Genomic DNA, 16,533 nt, shown 5'->3' with positions numbered 1-16,533 from the left:
ATTACCTAAATACATGCAGTACTAAAACATTACCTAAAGACATACAGTACTTCAACATACCTAAATACATGCAATACTAAAGCATTACCCTAAATACATACAGTACTAAGAACATTACCTAAATACATACAGTACTAAGAAACATTACCTAAATACATACAGTAATAAACATTACCTAAATACATACAGTACTAAAACATTACCTAAATACATGCAGTACTAAGAAACATTACCTAAATACATACAGTGCTAAAACATTACCCTAAATACATGCAGTACTAAACATTACCCTAAATACATGCAGTACTAAAAACATTACCCTAAATACATACAGTACTAAAAACATTACCCTATACATACAGTACTAAGAAACATTCCCCTAAATACATGCAGTACTAAGAAACATTACCCTAAATACATACAGTACTAAAATATTACCTAAATACATACAGTACTAAAACATTACCTAAATACATACAGTACTAAAACATACCCTAAATACATACAGTACTAAAAACATTACCCTAAATACATACAGTACTAAAACATTACCTAAATACATGCAGCTACTAAACGTACCCTAAATACATGCACAGTACTAAGAAACATTACCTAAATACATGCAGTACTAAGAAACATTACCTAAATACATACAGTACTAAAAACATTACCCTAAATACATGCAGTACTAGAAACGATACCTAAATACATGTAGTACTAAGGAAACAGGGTCATAGGATGCTAAATCCACAGGCTCCATTTATTCTTTCTTTTCAACAATGGAAAAATCCAGTAAAGTGTAAGCGTCAGTGTTATAGTTACATAAACTGCAGCCGTTGTCTAACACTGCTAACCCACATATACAGTAACCCACATACACAGCCAATCACCTGCCAATGTTTTACATGTGTAAGAAGGCAGCTGTTGTTTAAAAGTGTTTGCCATTAGCAACAGGTTATAGTCCTTGCTCAGTCTAACTATGCCTTCATCGTTACCAAAGTGAGCTGACATAAAATATATCTACAGTACTTCATATATAACTTTGGCTGGGAATTGCAAGGGACCTCAAGATAAGATATCATCACTATAGCAGGTGCCGATACAATATGTGTGCTCTTCCCATGATTTCTATCTGTATTGTGATTCGATACTGTAATTCTTTGGCGATCCGATGTTCCAAACATATTGCTCACCATATATCTGCTGCAGAGGACAAGAGAAGACATGAGGAAAATGAGCTTTCTTTAATCAGTCATGGAAATAAAATGCTCAAAACAAATTGTCTCCCTATTTAAAAGAAGATAGAGAACAAGGTATGAAGGAAAAATAGAGTGGAGTTTTGGTGCAGGTACAGCCAAAACAATATATCAATACGATAATATCCCGATATGTAACTGTATCGATTTATTCCCCATCACTATACATTATATAACAATAGACTACATCTATACAGAGTCCAGATATTCCTCTGTGTGTGTGGGTCGTTAAGAACAGCACTGGAGTAGGCCCTGAATGACTGTGTTACGAAATAGCAAAGGAACACATACACGGACACCCATGTACATGCACGCACGCACACACCCACCACGCATGCACACGCCTGAATGACTATGGCTGAGTCCTAATAGGTTGATAATAAGGCCATTTCTATTGTTCTAGACAACAATAGTGCTGGCCACCTGGTGAGAACATGCACCCTTCAGTTAATCTCTCTCTCTCTCTCTCTCTCTCTCTCTCTCTCTCTCTCTCTCTCTCTCTCTCTCTCTCTCTCTCTCTCTCTATATATATATATATATATATATATATAGTCCCCATTTTTGTTTGTCAATTAGGGTGTGCGGGATGAATACATGGTTTGTTGTATGAGTGATTTGGTAAAAAGCCAATTTGACATTTTGTTCAGTACATTGTTTTCATTGAGGAAATGTCTGAGTTCGCTGTTAATGATAATGCAGAGGATTTTCTGCTGTTGCTGTTGACATATCCCACAGTAGTTATTGGGGTCAAATTTGTCTCCACTTTTGTGGATTGGGGTGATCAGACCTCGGTTCCAAATATTGGGGAAGACGCCAGAGCTAAGGATGATGTTAAAGAAGTCTCTCTTTTCTCTGTTTCTCTCACAGAGAGATCACCACCAATATCATTATCTGGGTCATTCCCTGCAAAGAGGACTTTTGCATACCTTTCGTAGAAATTGTGCACCAATATTGAATTTTAAAAACCTGTTATATTACATGGAAAGTGTGTCTATGAGTCTTTTTTATAGTCACAAACAGTGAAGACCAGTAGAATCCACAGGGTCTAGAATAACTAGAATACTGTGTATAAAACAGAGCACGAGTCTATATATAATGACGCATTCTGCCAGGTCTGGAATCCCATTACAAGTGTCACAGTAAAGGAAACACCTGCCGTAGTGATGTTGTGAATTGTATTGCCTTAAAGTGTAAACATGATTTCTCATCATGGCCATTTCCTTCAGCTCCTCCAATCACTTAGCATCTGCCTCTCCTCTTTACTTCTCTCTCTCCCACCTTTCCCTCCCTCTCATGTTACGTTCTCTCTCCTCAGATCTGTTCTATTTACCTCTGTGTTTTCTCAATAATTCCTGCCTCCACACACGCCACACACACACACAATTGTAGCTGTTTGACGAGTGAATAAATTGATTACATCACCCAGGGGGAGAGGAGAGGAGACCAAAGCTCCCTCCCTCCCTCTTATTAAGTTATTCTGTCAGCCAACATAAAGCTAAAAATGGCTCCTCAGTAAAGCCAAGTTTAGTTCTGTAAAGGTAGAACAGATCGTAGCAGGCAGCATTGAGTCATCCGTGTGTGTGTGTGTTTGTTTGTGTTTGCCATTACACATTATGATTAGGTTTTTTAGTAATCTCACTGTGTGTGTGCTTGTTGGTGTTTATGTCTTCCAGGGCTTTGTGTTTGTGTGTGCACACTGGACGGTTAATATCGGAAGTCCTGAGTTTGAATTGAAAAAGGTGATAAAATGCACGGTGCAGTGTGTGTTTGCTCGTCTACCTCGCCACAGAAGACTGACAAGGGTTGCCATGGCGATGGAGCGCCAGGCAAATTCACTGTGAAAGGTGCAGCTGAGTTGAAAATGTATTTCAATGTCCCTCTCCCTTCAACTCCCTAAAATCACATTGTTCTTTCATCAACATCTATTTCAGGGTCCCAGGAATAATGTCCAAGCCCCTTTTGAGATGTTTTCATCTGTAGAAACCAATAACATAACCCTGAATGAGAGTAGCTGTGTTTTTCTGCAGTAGTCTGGGCCACAGCCACGTTCTAGTGTAGGTCCCAAATGGCACCCAAATTCCCTGGTTAAAAGTAGTGCACTATATTGGGAATAGGGTGCCATTTTGAGTACACACTATGGTCTGGTGACATTGTACTGAATCCCATTATGACCTGTTCAGGTTATGTCTGTTATTTGAATATGATGGGCCGACAGGTCTCAACATCTCTCTCTCCCTCTTCTTCCCTCCCATGTCTCTCTCTCTCTCTCTCTCTCTCTCTCTCTCTCTCTCTCTCTCTCTCTCTCTCTCTCTCTCTCTCTCTCTCTCTCCCCCCATCTCTCTCTCTCCCTCTCTCTCATCTCTCTCTTTTCTCCCATCTCTCTCTCTCTAACTCTCTCTCTCTCTCTCCCCCATCTCTCTCTCTCTCTCTCTCTCTCTCCCCATCTCTCTCTCTCTCTCTCTCTCTCTCTCTCTCTCAATTCAATTCAATTCAATTCAAGGGGCTTTTATTGGCATGGGAAACATGTGTCAACATTGCCATACAGCAGGCAAGGTATATAATATATAAAGTGAAATAAACAATAAAAAAAAAATTAACAGTAGACATCACACATACAGAAGTTTCAAAACAATAAAGACATTACAAATGTCATATTATAATATATATACAGTGTTTTTACAATGTGCAAATGGTAAAGGACACAAGATAAAATAAATAAGCATAGATATGTAGTATTTACAATGGTGCGTGTTCTTCACTGGTTGCCCTTTTCTCGTGGCAGCAGGTCACAAATCTTGCTGCTCTGATGGCACACTGTGGGGCTTCACCCAGTAGATATGGGAGTTTTTCAAAAATGGATTTGTTTTCAGATTCTTTGTGGATCTGTGTAATCTGAGGGAAATATGTCTCTCTAATATGGTCATACATTGGGCAGGAGGTTAGGAAGTGCAGCTCCAGTTTCCACCTCATTTTGTGGGCAGTGAGCACATAGCCTGTCTTCTCTTGAGAGCCATGTCTGCCTCGGCGGCCTTTCTCAATGTAGGCTATGCTCGCTGAGTCTGTACATAGTCAAAGCTTTCCTTAATTTTGGGTCAGTCACAGTGGTCAGGTATTCTGCCGCTGTGTACTCTGTGTAGGGCCAAATAGCATTCTAGTTTACTCTGTTTTTTGTTAATTCTTTCCAGTGTGTCAAGTAATTATCTTTTTGTTTTCTCATGATTTGGTTGGGTCTAATTGTGCTGCTGTCATGGGGCTCTGTAGGAGTGTGTTTGTGAACAGAGCCCCAGGACCAACTTGCTGGGGACTCTTCTCCAGGTTCATCTCTGTAGGTGATGGCTTTGTTGTGGAAGGTTTTAGGAATCGCTTCCTTTTAGGTGGTTATAAATTTAACTGCTCTTTTCTAATTCTGCTCTGCATGCATTATTGGTGTTCTACGTTGTACACTGAGGATATTTTGCAGAATTCTGTGTGCAGAGTCTCAATTTGGTGTTTGTCCCATTTTGTGAAGTCTTGGTTGTTGAGCGGACCCCAGACCTCACAGCCATAAGGAGCAATGGGCTCTATGACTGATTCAAGTATTTTAAGCCAAATCCTAATTGGTATGTTGAAATTTATGTTCCTTTTGATGGCATAGAATGCCCTTCTTGCCTTGTCTCTCAGATCAGTTCCACAGCTTTGTGGAAGTTACCTGTGGCGCTGATGTTTAGGCCAAGGTATGTATAGTTTTTTGTGCTCTAGGGCAACAGTGTCTAGATGGAATTTGTATTTTGTGGTCCTGGTGACTGGACCTTTTTGGAACACCATTATTTTGGTCTTACTGAGATTTACTGTCAGGGCCCAAGGTCTGACAGAATCTGTGCATAAGATCTAGGTGCTGCTGTAGGCCCTCCTTGGTTGTTGACAGAAGCACCAGATCATCAGCAAACAGCAGACATTTGACTTCAGATTCTAGTAGGGTGAGGCGGGTGCTGCAGACTTTTCTAGTGCCCGCGCCAGTTCGTTGATATATATGTTGAAGAGGTGGGGGCTTAAGCTGCATCCCTGTCTAACCCCACGACCCTGTGTGAAGAAATGTGTGTGTTTTTTGCCAATTTTAACCGCACACTTGTTGTTTGTGTACATGGATTTTATGATGTCGTATGTTTTACCCCCAACACCACTTTCCATCAGTTTGTATAGCAGACCCTCATGCCAAATTGAGTCGAAGGCTTTTTTGAAATCAACAAAGCATGAGAAGACTTTGCCTTTGTTTTGGTTTGTTTGGTTGTCAATTAGGGTGTGCAGGGTGAATACATGGTCTGTTGTACGGTAATTTGGTAAAAAGCCAATTTGACATTTGCTCAGTACATTGTTATCATTGAGGAAGTGTACGAGTCTGCTGTTAATGATAATGCAGAGGATTTTCCCAAGGTTACTGTTGACGCATATTCCACGGTAGTTATTGGGGTCAAATTTGTCTCCATTTTTGTGGATTGGGGTGATCAGTCCTTGGTTCCAAATATTGGGGAAGATGCCAGAGCTAAGGATGATGTTAAAGAGTTTTAGTATAGCCAATTGGAATTTGTTGTCTGTATATTTGATCATTTCATTGAGGATACCATCAACACCACAGGCCTTTTTGGGTTTGAGGGTTTTTATTTTGTCCTGTAACTCATTCAATGTTATTGGAGAATCCAGTGGGTTCTGGTAGTCTTTAATAGTTGATTCTAAGATCTGTATTTGATCATGTATATGTTTTTGCTCTTTATTCTTTGTTATAGAGCCAAAAAGATTGGAGAAGTGGTTTACCCATACATCTCCATTTTGGATAGATAATTCTTCGTGTTGTTGTTTGTTTAGTGTTTTCCAATTTTCCCAGAAGTGGTTAGTCTATGGATTCTTCAATTACATTGAGCTGATTTCTGACATGCTGTTCCTTCTTTTTCCGTAGTGTATTTCTGTATTGTTTTAGTGATTCACCATAGTGAAGGCGTAGACTCAGGTTTTCCGGGTCTCTATGTTTTTGGTTGGACAGGTTTCTCAATTTCTTTCTTAGAATTTTGCATTCTTCATCAAACCATTTGTCATTGTTGTTAATTTTCTTCGGTTTTCTATTTGAGATTTTTAGATTTGATAGGGAAGCTGAGAGGTCAAATATACTGTTAAGATTTTCTACTGCCAAGTTTACACCTTCACTATTACAGTGGAACGTTTTACCCAGGAAATTGTCTAAAAGGGATTGAATTTGTTGTTGCCTAATTGTTTTTTGGTAGGTTTCCAAACTGCATTCCTTCCATCTATAGCATTTCTTAATGTTACTCAGTTCCTTTGGCTTTGATGCCTCATGATTGAGTATTGCTCTGTTTAGGTAGACTGTGATTTTGCTGTGGTCTGATAGGGGTGTCAGTGGGCTGACTGTGAACGCTCTGAGAGACTCTGGGTTGAGGTCAGTGATAAAGTAGTCTACAGTACTACTGCCAAGAGATGAGCTATAGGTGTACCTACCATAGGAGTCCCTCGAAGCCTACCATTGACTATGTACATACCCAGCGTGCGACAGAGCTGCAGGAGTTGTGACCCGTTTTTGTTGGTTATGTTGTCATAGTTGTGCCTAGGGGGCATACGGGGAGGGAATGCTGTCACCTCCAGGCAGGTGTTTGTCCCCCTGTGTGCTGAGGGTGTCAGGTTCTTGTCCGGTTCTGGCATTTAGGTCACCACAGACTAGTACATGTCCCTGGGCCTGGAAATGATTGATTTCCCCTCCAGGATGGAGAAGCTGTTTTCATTAAAATATGGGGATTCTAGTGGGGGGATATAGGTAGCACACAGGAGGACATTTTTCTCTGTTAGGATAATTTCCTTTTGAATTTCTAGCCAAATGTAGAATGTTCCTGTTTTGATTAATTTAATGGAGTGAGTTAGGTCTGCTCTATACCAAATTAGCATACCCCCTGAGTCCCTTCCCTGTTTCACACCTGGTAGTTTGGTGGATGGGACTACCAGCTCTCTGTAACCTAGAGGGCATCCAGTGGGTCTGTCTCCTCTATACCAGGTTTCTTGCAGGATGACAATGTCTGTATCTCTCTCTCTCTCTCTCCCATCTCTCTCTCTCTCTCTCCCTCTCTCTCTCTCTCTCTCTCTCTCCCTATCTCTCTGTCTCTCTCATCTCTCTCTCTCGCTGTCTCTTCGTATCGTCCCTGGCTCCTTTGTATTACATTATGAAAGGTTGAGTGAACCAGCAGACAAACTGAGTTAAACAGGACTGATGGGCTGTCAGTCTAAAACACTGAGGATGTCAGAACGGGAAGGAGACTAAATGTCTCTGATTATCTTTCTGTCTCCTCTGTCTTTTCTTGTTCTTGTCCTCTCTCTCCCTGTCATAATGACCTCAACCTTACGTCTATGTACTACACACGGGTGTGTCAGACTGTTTATATGTGTAATTCCTGTAATATGAAATAGAAAGACAAATAGACAGAAACAGACAGACCCATACGGACAGAAATGTATTCATCCATCCATCTCACCTGTGCAGGAGAGTAGGGATCACGATTGTTCGGATCTTGCAGTGTTCCTGGATGCGTCGTTGCCACGTGATGATGCATATTCCCCCCGGAGGAACTGCCTGGGACTCCCATCCCTCTATCCACTCCTCCTCCAACTCCCCCACCTCCCCCTCCACCTCCTCCTGCTCCTCCACCTTTTTTCCCTCCTGCACAGACTCCCTCCGGCCCCATGCAGCATAGGGCCCCCGTGGCCAGCTCCAGCTCAATCTCAGCGTCCATCTCCGCCTCCTCCTTGGCCTCCTTGTTGGAGTCGTCCAGGTGCTTCATCAACACCGCCACCACCACGTTAATCAGGACGAACTGGGCCGTCAACACAAAGGACACAAAGTACATGGGAGAGATGAACTGCAGGCTGGGGTTGCAGGAGTAGTCAGGCCCGTAGTCCGGAGGGCACTCCCTCAACGTGTCCTAGGGAGGGGGAGGGAAGGTGGGAGAGAGGAGAAATAGGAGCAGTCTGTTAGGTCCAGCCATGAAGTCCTGCTAAGACATTATAACATTTACACAATTTAGCAGAAGCTCTTATCCAGAGCGACTTACATTAGTGAGTGTATAGATTTTAATACTTTTTTCGTACTGATTGTCCGTGGAATCGAACCCACAACCATTTGAGCTACACAGGACTATACAGAAACAACACGTTCTAATGAACAACTTCATGAACAAGAGCTAAGCTTTCCAACTTGAAACAAAGATATCAATGTAAGACTTTTGTGAGCAAATTGACCTGTCATATATTAACTGTAAGACATCCAGACATGAGCTGATTCTAGTCTCCTCTCTCATTTGTTTTGACCTTTTCACTGTGTAGTCTCAAGTGTTTCCTTCTTCCCCTCTCCCCTCTTTTCCTCCCTCTATCCCTCCCTCCCCACTCTCTAGTCAGCACAGTGGTGATTCACTCTCGTTCTCTCTTCCCCCTCCCTCGTTCCAGACAGTTTGCATCCAACACATCTCCAGGTAAAAGGCAGTGAAAGCTCACAAGGTCTCATCAGTAGTAATCTAGCAGAGGTGATTACAGTTCACCACTTCAGCTGAGAGGTAGCGGCTGTGATCCTCACCCGCACCTCTACAAACCGCTGAGGTGTTTTTATGGTGCGCCCCTGTCACACTCCATAATGCGTTGAGCGTGGGGGGGCGAAACGACTGTGAAATGGGAGTGGGACACATTCCCCTATTTAAAAAGGCCATCTTTACAGAGGATATACAGAGCTGTGACAGGTCTGGTTATGGTAGCGCTCAGGAGAGGAGGATTGGAATGGTCTTCTTAAGCAGCAGGACATAGGCTTGGGGTCTGCCCTTAGGGCCAGAGGGCTTGTAATACTCTGAAACTTCTCTGCAGCTAAGAAGCCAGGCACCAAATACCAACCACAGACATCAAAATGAGAACTGAATAATACAACCCAAATAGCAACACATTTAAACATGGTAATCCAAGTCATTTTGGGTTAAAGTATCAGATGATCAACTCTCTCATTTATTGTAATAAACACTCCATAGAACACCATGTAGGAGTCCATCCATACCTTCATGATCCCATTCCAGTTGTCCCCAGTGGAGACCTGGAACAGAGTGAGGAAGGCCATGCCAAAGTTCTCAAAGGTAGCATGGCGGCTCATCCCCTCACATGGGTAGTCCTCGTTACACTGGGAGAGGAGAGTGGGGAGGGAGGGAGGGATGGGGAGGGGAGGGATGGGGAGGAGGGATGGGAGAGGAGGAGAGTAGGGAGGGAGGGAGGGATGGGGGAGGGAGGGATGGGGAGGGAGGGATGGGAGAGGAGAGTAGGGAGGGAGGGAGGGATGGGGGGAGGAGACATGGGGGAGGGAGGGATGGGGAGGGAGGGAGGGGAGAGGGAGGGATGGGGAGGGAGGGGGGAGGGAGGGATGGGGGGAGGGAGGGAGGGATGGGAGAGGGAGGGATGGGGAGGGAGGGAGGGGATGGGGAGGGAGGGATGGGAGAGAGGAGGGATGGGGAGGGAGGGATGGGAGAGGAGAGTAGGGAGGGAGGGGGATGGGGAGGGAGACATGGGGGAGGGATGGATGGGGGGAGGGAGGGATGGGGGAGGGAGGGATGGGGAGGGAGGGGATGGGGGAGGGGAGGGATGGGAGAGGAGAGGGGGAGGGAGGGAGGGATGGGGAGGGAGGATGGGGAGGGAGGGATGGGAGAGGAGAGTAGGGAGGGAGGGAGGGATGGGGGAGGGGAGACATGGGGGGAGGGAGGGATGGGGGGGAGGGATGGGGGGAGGGAGGGATGGGGAGGGAGGGATGGGGTGGGAGGGATGGGAGAGGAGAGTAGGGAGGGAGGAATGGGGAGGGAGACATGGGGGAGGGAGGGATGGGGGAGGGAGGGATGGGAGAGGAGGAGTAGGGAGGGAGGAGGGATGGGGGAGGGAGACATGGGGGAGGGAGGGATGGGGAGAGTAGGGAGGGAGGGAGGGATGGGGGAGGAGACATGGGGGAGGGAGGAATGGGGGAGAGGAGGAATGGGGGAGGGAGGGATGGGGAGGTAACAGAGAGATAAGGGGAGAGAGAAACAAATAGAGAAAGATAGATACAGAGAGGGGGGGGAACAGGGGGATAGACGAAGGGACAGAGGGAGAGATAAAGATGCATGAAGAGAAAATAACAGTTTATATAGAGAACATTTATCTGTTCAGTCCTCTTAGAAACCAACAACCAACAACAGCAGACGTGGTTGTTTGCTCCGGTCTTAAAGCTGTCTTGGCTGATTGTTTACACATCTCTCTCTTACTGCAGTTGCATTTGGCTCTAATCCTTTGCTCAAAACTGATGGGATGAGAGATGACCTCCAGCAGACCTGACTAGAGTCCATAGAGAGTGTGACAGTTTGAAGACTAGCTGATGTGTTATTGTTCTCCTGACTAGTCTCCTTGATACTTCTTGGTTCTGGCTGCGTCCAGATACTTAACTACAAGTCCCTTTTTAATTCTGTCTTGGCTCTGTAATCTAACAGGATTGGATATGTACAACTCTGAATGTGGCGCGCCATTGGGAATGCAGGTTTTGTTCCAGCCCATCACTACCAACTCACCCAGTTCTCCAAACAGCTCAACCCCCAGTGCTGCATAGATGAAGAACAGGAGCATGAAGAGCAGGCCCAGGTTCCCCACCTGAAACACACATAGGAACAGTAGTAGGAACTGTTTCTGCTCCCATTCTCTTTTGTATTGAACCGTTATTTTGACAGGGAGACATGCTGAGTCCAAGGTCTCTTTTACAGAGTGATTTTAGGTTCCCAAGTGGCACAGTGGTCTAAGGCACTACATCTCAGTGCAAGAGGCGTCACTACAGACATTCTGGTTCAGATCCAGGCTGTATCACAATCGGCCGTGATTGGGAGTCTCATAGGGAGGTGCACAATTGGCCCAGTCATCCGGGTGTGGCTGGTGTAGGCTGTCACTGACTTGCCTAGTTAAATAAAGGTAAAAATGTTTTTGTTTTTTAAATACGGATGAACACCCGTAGTAGTGACAAAAATATACATCAAATACAGTACGAAAAGCAAAACCAAGATAAAAACACAATCATAGAAAACAAACACATTTTTCTGTATAAAGATCCTCAATCAGCCGTCTGAAATGCCTGCAGGCACCAAATCACATTTTTTAAGGCAAACATTCTGAACATCGCATCCCACTGAAATAACAGCTGGTGTTTTGGCCTTGCCTTTTACCAAGCAACAAAACCTATTGGTCCCAGCATCCATGTTGTGGCACAGCCTCTACCTTATCAGAATCCTCAGTAGAGGCATAATTTGCTAGTTGTTCTGCCTTTCGCTTGGCCAGGCCTGCTACCAAAAAAGAGAAGTGAAAGCTAGACATGGTGCACGACCAAAGCCCAAGTCCTACATCGTATCAGAATCCTCAAGAAGAGCCTGAGGAGAGAATTGGAAAAGTTGTCAGTTTGCATAACCTTACTCTGTTATTGTGACGGTGTAGTTGGAAGCCACTCAGGACAAACAGCAGTAGATCCCTCTCTGTCTGCTGAATGGTACTGCATAAAGAGGTTATGTAGTAAATATGCTCAGAAAACACAATCCCATTAGTGAGATGTAACCTTACAGAGAATGTCACAGCAGCCAGCACACAGCTCTGTCTGGTCTGGTACCCTGGGGGAGGAGGCTCTACTGGCCTGATCTAGTCTGTTCTGGCCTGATCTAGTCTGTTCTGGCCTGCTCTAGTCTGTTCTGGCCTGCTCTAGTCTGTTCTGGCCTGCTCTAGTCTGTTCTGGCCTGATCTAGTCTGTTCTGGCCTGATCTAGCCTGTTCTGGCCTGCTCTAGTCTGTTCTGGCCTGATCTAGCCTGTTCTGGCCTGATCTAGCCTGTTCTGGCCTGCTCTAGTCTGTTCTGTCCTGATCTAGCCTGTTCTGGCCTGATCTAGTCTGTTCTGGCCTGATCTAGCCTGTTCTAGTCTGTCCTTGCCTGCTCTAGTCTGTTCTGTCCTGATCTAGTCTGTTCTGTCCTGATCTAGTCTGCTGTGCTCTGGCCTGTTCTGGCCTGCTATAGTCTGTTCTGGCCTGCTCTAGTCTGTTCTGGCCTGATCTAGCCTGTTTGGCCTGCTCCAGTCTGTTCTGGCCTGCTCTGACTTGCTGTTCTGATCTAGTCTGCTCTGTGCTCTGTCTGCTCTGCCTGATCGAGCCTGTTCTGGCCTGATCTAGTCTGTTCTGGCCTGATCTAGCATGTTCTGGCCTGATCTAGTCTGTTCTGACTTGCTCTGGTCTGTTCTGACTTGCTCTGGTCTGTTCTGGCCTGATCTAGCCTGTTCTGGCCTGCTCTAGCCTGTTCTGGCCTGATCTAGCCTGTTCTGGCCTGCTCTAGCCTGTTCTGGCCTGCTCTAGTCTGTTCTGACTTGCTCTGGTCTGTTCTGGCCTGATCTAGCCTGTTCTGGCCTGATCTAGCCTGTTCTGGCCTGATCTAGCCTGTTCTGGCCTGCTCTAGTCTGTTCTGTCCTGATTTAGCCTGTTCTGGCCTGCCCTAGTCTGCTCTGGCCTGATCTAGCAATAAGAGACACACTACACATCACTTCTGGTTGAACGCGGAAAGAGGGAGAGTTCAGTTTTGTTGCTTTGAAAAGTTTGTTGTTTTGAAAGTGTATTGTAAAGTTCTTAGTAGAACTCTAACTTTCAGAACCCGCAACACAGTTGGCATCAGTTGCTGGGACTGCTAGTCTCTGTCCAGTGGTCCTGCCGACCAAGGATGGGTATGAGTAGCAATTTGCTGCTGGCTTAGCTGGCTTTTCTTGAGGGCTTGAAAGCAGCCCGCGATGTGGTTAGCCATTGTGGCTGGGACTGCAGATGGTTACGGGTTCATGGCTGTCTAGATCCCTGCTGTTTGTTGTTGTCACCTCCCTGTGACCTGCCCTGTCTGGACCTACGTTGCTAGCTACCGTGACAAAGACCAAAGGCGGGGAGTACCATTGAGGACAGTGTCTTTCTATCACATGTGAAGGATCTTTTAAACTAACAAAAATAGCTTCAAGTGTTTTGTCCAAATACTGTTGGATTCAACAAGTAAAATAATGAACGACCTGACCAGAGAGGTCCAGGACCTGAATAACAATTTGCAGTTTTACCAGGGTCAGCTCGATGAGTTGAAACAGGAAAACAGCAAGATGACAGCAATCTGTAAGTCATTGAGGGAAGACATCAGTTATGTGTGTGAATCCATGACGCAGACTCGAGGACGATCAAGGCAGAACAACATAGTTGCGGATGGAATTGCAGAATCTCCACATGAGACCTGGATGGAGTCTGAGGACAAAGTGAGGGAAGTGATCTCTGAGAAATTGGAGACGGACCACAGGAAGATTGAGGTGGAGCATGCCCACAGGACTGGAAAACCCACCACCGTCCCAGGTGACAGGCCAGATAGTGGTCAAGTTCCTGAAGTTCAAGGACAAGGTAGCTGTTCTGGAAAGAGCCAAGAACTTGAGAGGATCATATATCTTCCTCAACGAGGTCTATCTTGAAGCTGTGCGCCAGAAGAGGACAGAACTTATCCCAGCCATGAAAGCTGTCAGAGCGCGTGGGGACATCGCTGGCATCTGCTATGACAGGCTCATTGTTCACCTTCCCAGAAGCCTGGAAGGGATGAGAGAGCCAAGCCTATGGGTTCGTAGCTTCAACCCCGCAGCACGCACACACACGCACACACACATGCACGCACACACGCACGCACACACACACACACACACGCACACGCACACACACACACACACACACACACACACACACACACACACACACACACACACACACACACACACACACACACACACACACCAATTGATTATTGACTGCTGAATGTATATATTTTTCTCTAGCTTTGTTTGCTCTTTTCAGTATTATGTCTGTCTCTGATAAGCTCCCCAGGAGGGGCTGAAAATAGCCCATATTAATATATGTAGCCTGAAGGTTCATGAAATCAATAACTTGCTAACATCAGATAACATTAATATATTAGCCATTTCTGAGACTCACTTAGATAACTCATTTGATGATACAGCAGTAGCAATACATGGATATAACATCTATAGAAGAGACATAAATGCTAATGGGGGAGGTGTTGCTGTATATATTCAGAGCCATATCTCTGTATTGCTTAGAGAAAACCTTATGCCAATTGTTATTGAAGTGTTGTGGTTGCAGGTTCACTTGGCACATCTAAAGCCTTTTCTTTTGGGGTGTTGTTATAGGCCACCAAGTGCTAACAGTCAGTATCTAAATAATATGTGTGAAAACCTTGATAGTGTATGTGATGTAAACAGAGAGGTCTGCTTTCTTGGAGACCTGAATATTGACTGGTTTTCATCAAGCTGTCCATTCAAGAGGAAGCTTATTACTGTAACCAGTGCCAGTAATCTGGTTCTGGTTTTTAATCAACCTACCAGGATGTTTACAAACACTACAGGAACAGGATCATCCAGGATCATATCAATCACATTTTTACTAACACTGTAGAACTTTGTACTAAAGTTGTATCCATACCCATTGGATGCAGTGATCACAATATAGTGGCTATATGCAGGAAAGCCAACATTCCAAAAACTGGGCCTAAAATAGTGTATAAGAGATCATACAAAATATTTTTGCTGTGACTCTTATGTGGATGATGTTAAAAAATATTTGTTGGTCTGATGCAATTAATAAGGAGCATCCAGATGCTGCACTTGATGGATTTATGAAATTGCTTCTTCCAATTATTGATAAACATCCACCTATTAAGAAACTGACTGTTAGAACTGTTAAGGCTCGATGGATTGATGATGAAACTGTATGGTTGAAAGAGATGGGGCAAAAAGAGTGGCTAATAAGTCTGGCTGCACATCTGACTGGCTGATTTACTGCAAATATACTTTAAATGGAATTATGGGCAGAAAGAGCAATTCGAATCAGATGGCTTATTCATCACAAAACCATTTGATGTTGCCAATTATTTTAATGATTACGTCATTGGCAAAGTGGCAAACTTAGTAAGGAAATGCCAACAACAAACAGTGAGCCAATGTATTCATGCATTAAAAAAACAAATAATGAAAGAAGAGCGTTTCAAGTTTGAATTTTGTAAAGTTAGTTTGGGAGAGTTGGGAAATGATTGTTATCGATCAATAATGGCAAACCTCCTGGCATTGACAACTTAGATAGAAAGCTACCGAGGATGGTAGTTGACTGTATAACCACTCCTATCTGTCATATCTTTAATCTGAGCCACAGAGGAAATTCTTAGTCCTCAGGCCTGGAGGGAAGCCAAAGTAATTCCGCTACCCAAGAGCGGTAAAGCAGCCTTTACTGGTTCTAACAGTAGACCAGAGCAAACTGTTGGAAAAATGGTGTTTGACCAAATACAATACTATTTGTCTGTAAACAAATGATCAACAGACTTTCAGCATGCTTTTAGAGAAGGGCACTCAACATGTACCGCACTGACACAAATGACTGATGATTGGTTGAAAGAAATTGATAATAAGAAGATTGTGGGAGCTGCACTGTTAGATTTCAGTGCAGCCTTTGATATTATTGACCATATCCTTTTGTTGAAAAAACATGTGTTTTGGCTTTTCAACCTCGTGGATTCAGAGCTATCTATCTAATAGAACTCAAAAGGTTTTCTTTAATGGAAGCTTCTCTAATGTCAAACATATAAAGTGTGGTGTACTGCAGGGCAGCTCTCTAGGCCCTCTACTCTTTTCTATTTTTACCAATGACCTGCCACTGGCATTAAACAAAGCATGTGTGTCCATGTATGCTGATGATTCAACCATATACGCATCAGCAACCACAGCTAATGAAGTCACCGAAACCCTTAACAAAGAGTTACTGTCTGTTTTGGAATGGGTGACCAGTAATAAACTGGTCCTGAACATCTCTAAAACTAAGAGCATTGTATTTGGTACAAATCATTCCTTAAGTTCTAGACCTCAGCTGAACCTGGAAACTAATGGTGTGGCTGTTGAACAAGTTGAGGAGACTAAATTACTTGGCAATACCTTAAATTGTAAACTGTCATGGTCAAAACCTATAGATTGAATGCTTGTAACAATGGAGAGAGGTCTGTCCGTAATAATGAGATGCTCTGATTTTTTGACACCACACTCCAAAAAGCAAGCTCTGTAGGCTCTAGTTTTGTCTCATCTTGATTGTCCAGTCATGTGGTCGAGTGCTGCAAGGAAAGACCTAGTTAAGCTGCAGCTGGCCCAGAACAGAGCAGCATGTCTTGCTCT

At 44.2% G+C, this 16,533-nt stretch overlaps 1 protein-coding gene across 1 annotated transcript in view; it reads right to left on the bottom strand.

Annotated features, from left to right (window-relative positions):
• Nucleotides 1-7,762: 7,762 nt before the first annotated feature.
• The window catches only part of LOC135532630 (voltage-dependent T-type calcium channel subunit alpha-1I-like), a gene marked incomplete at both ends in the record, with an annotated part of 82,487 nt that continues 73,716 nt past the window's right edge, over nt 7,763-16,533 (bottom strand). Inside the window, 3 exon segments of the mRNA XM_064960098.1 lie at nt 7,763-8,209; nt 9,322-9,441; nt 10,836-10,925. Coding sequence (XP_064816170.1) covers nt 7,763-8,209; nt 9,322-9,441; nt 10,836-10,925 — 657 coding nt within the window.

The sequence above is a fragment of the Oncorhynchus masou genome, unplaced genomic scaffold (genome assembly GCF_036934945.1).
Source record: "Oncorhynchus masou masou isolate Uvic2021 unplaced genomic scaffold, UVic_Omas_1.1 unplaced_scaffold_1952, whole genome shotgun sequence".
NCBI lineage: Eukaryota > Metazoa > Chordata > Actinopteri > Salmoniformes > Salmonidae > Oncorhynchus > Oncorhynchus masou.
Note: the sequence above shows the minus strand (reverse complement) of the source record. Positions and strands in the feature narration are given on the sequence as shown.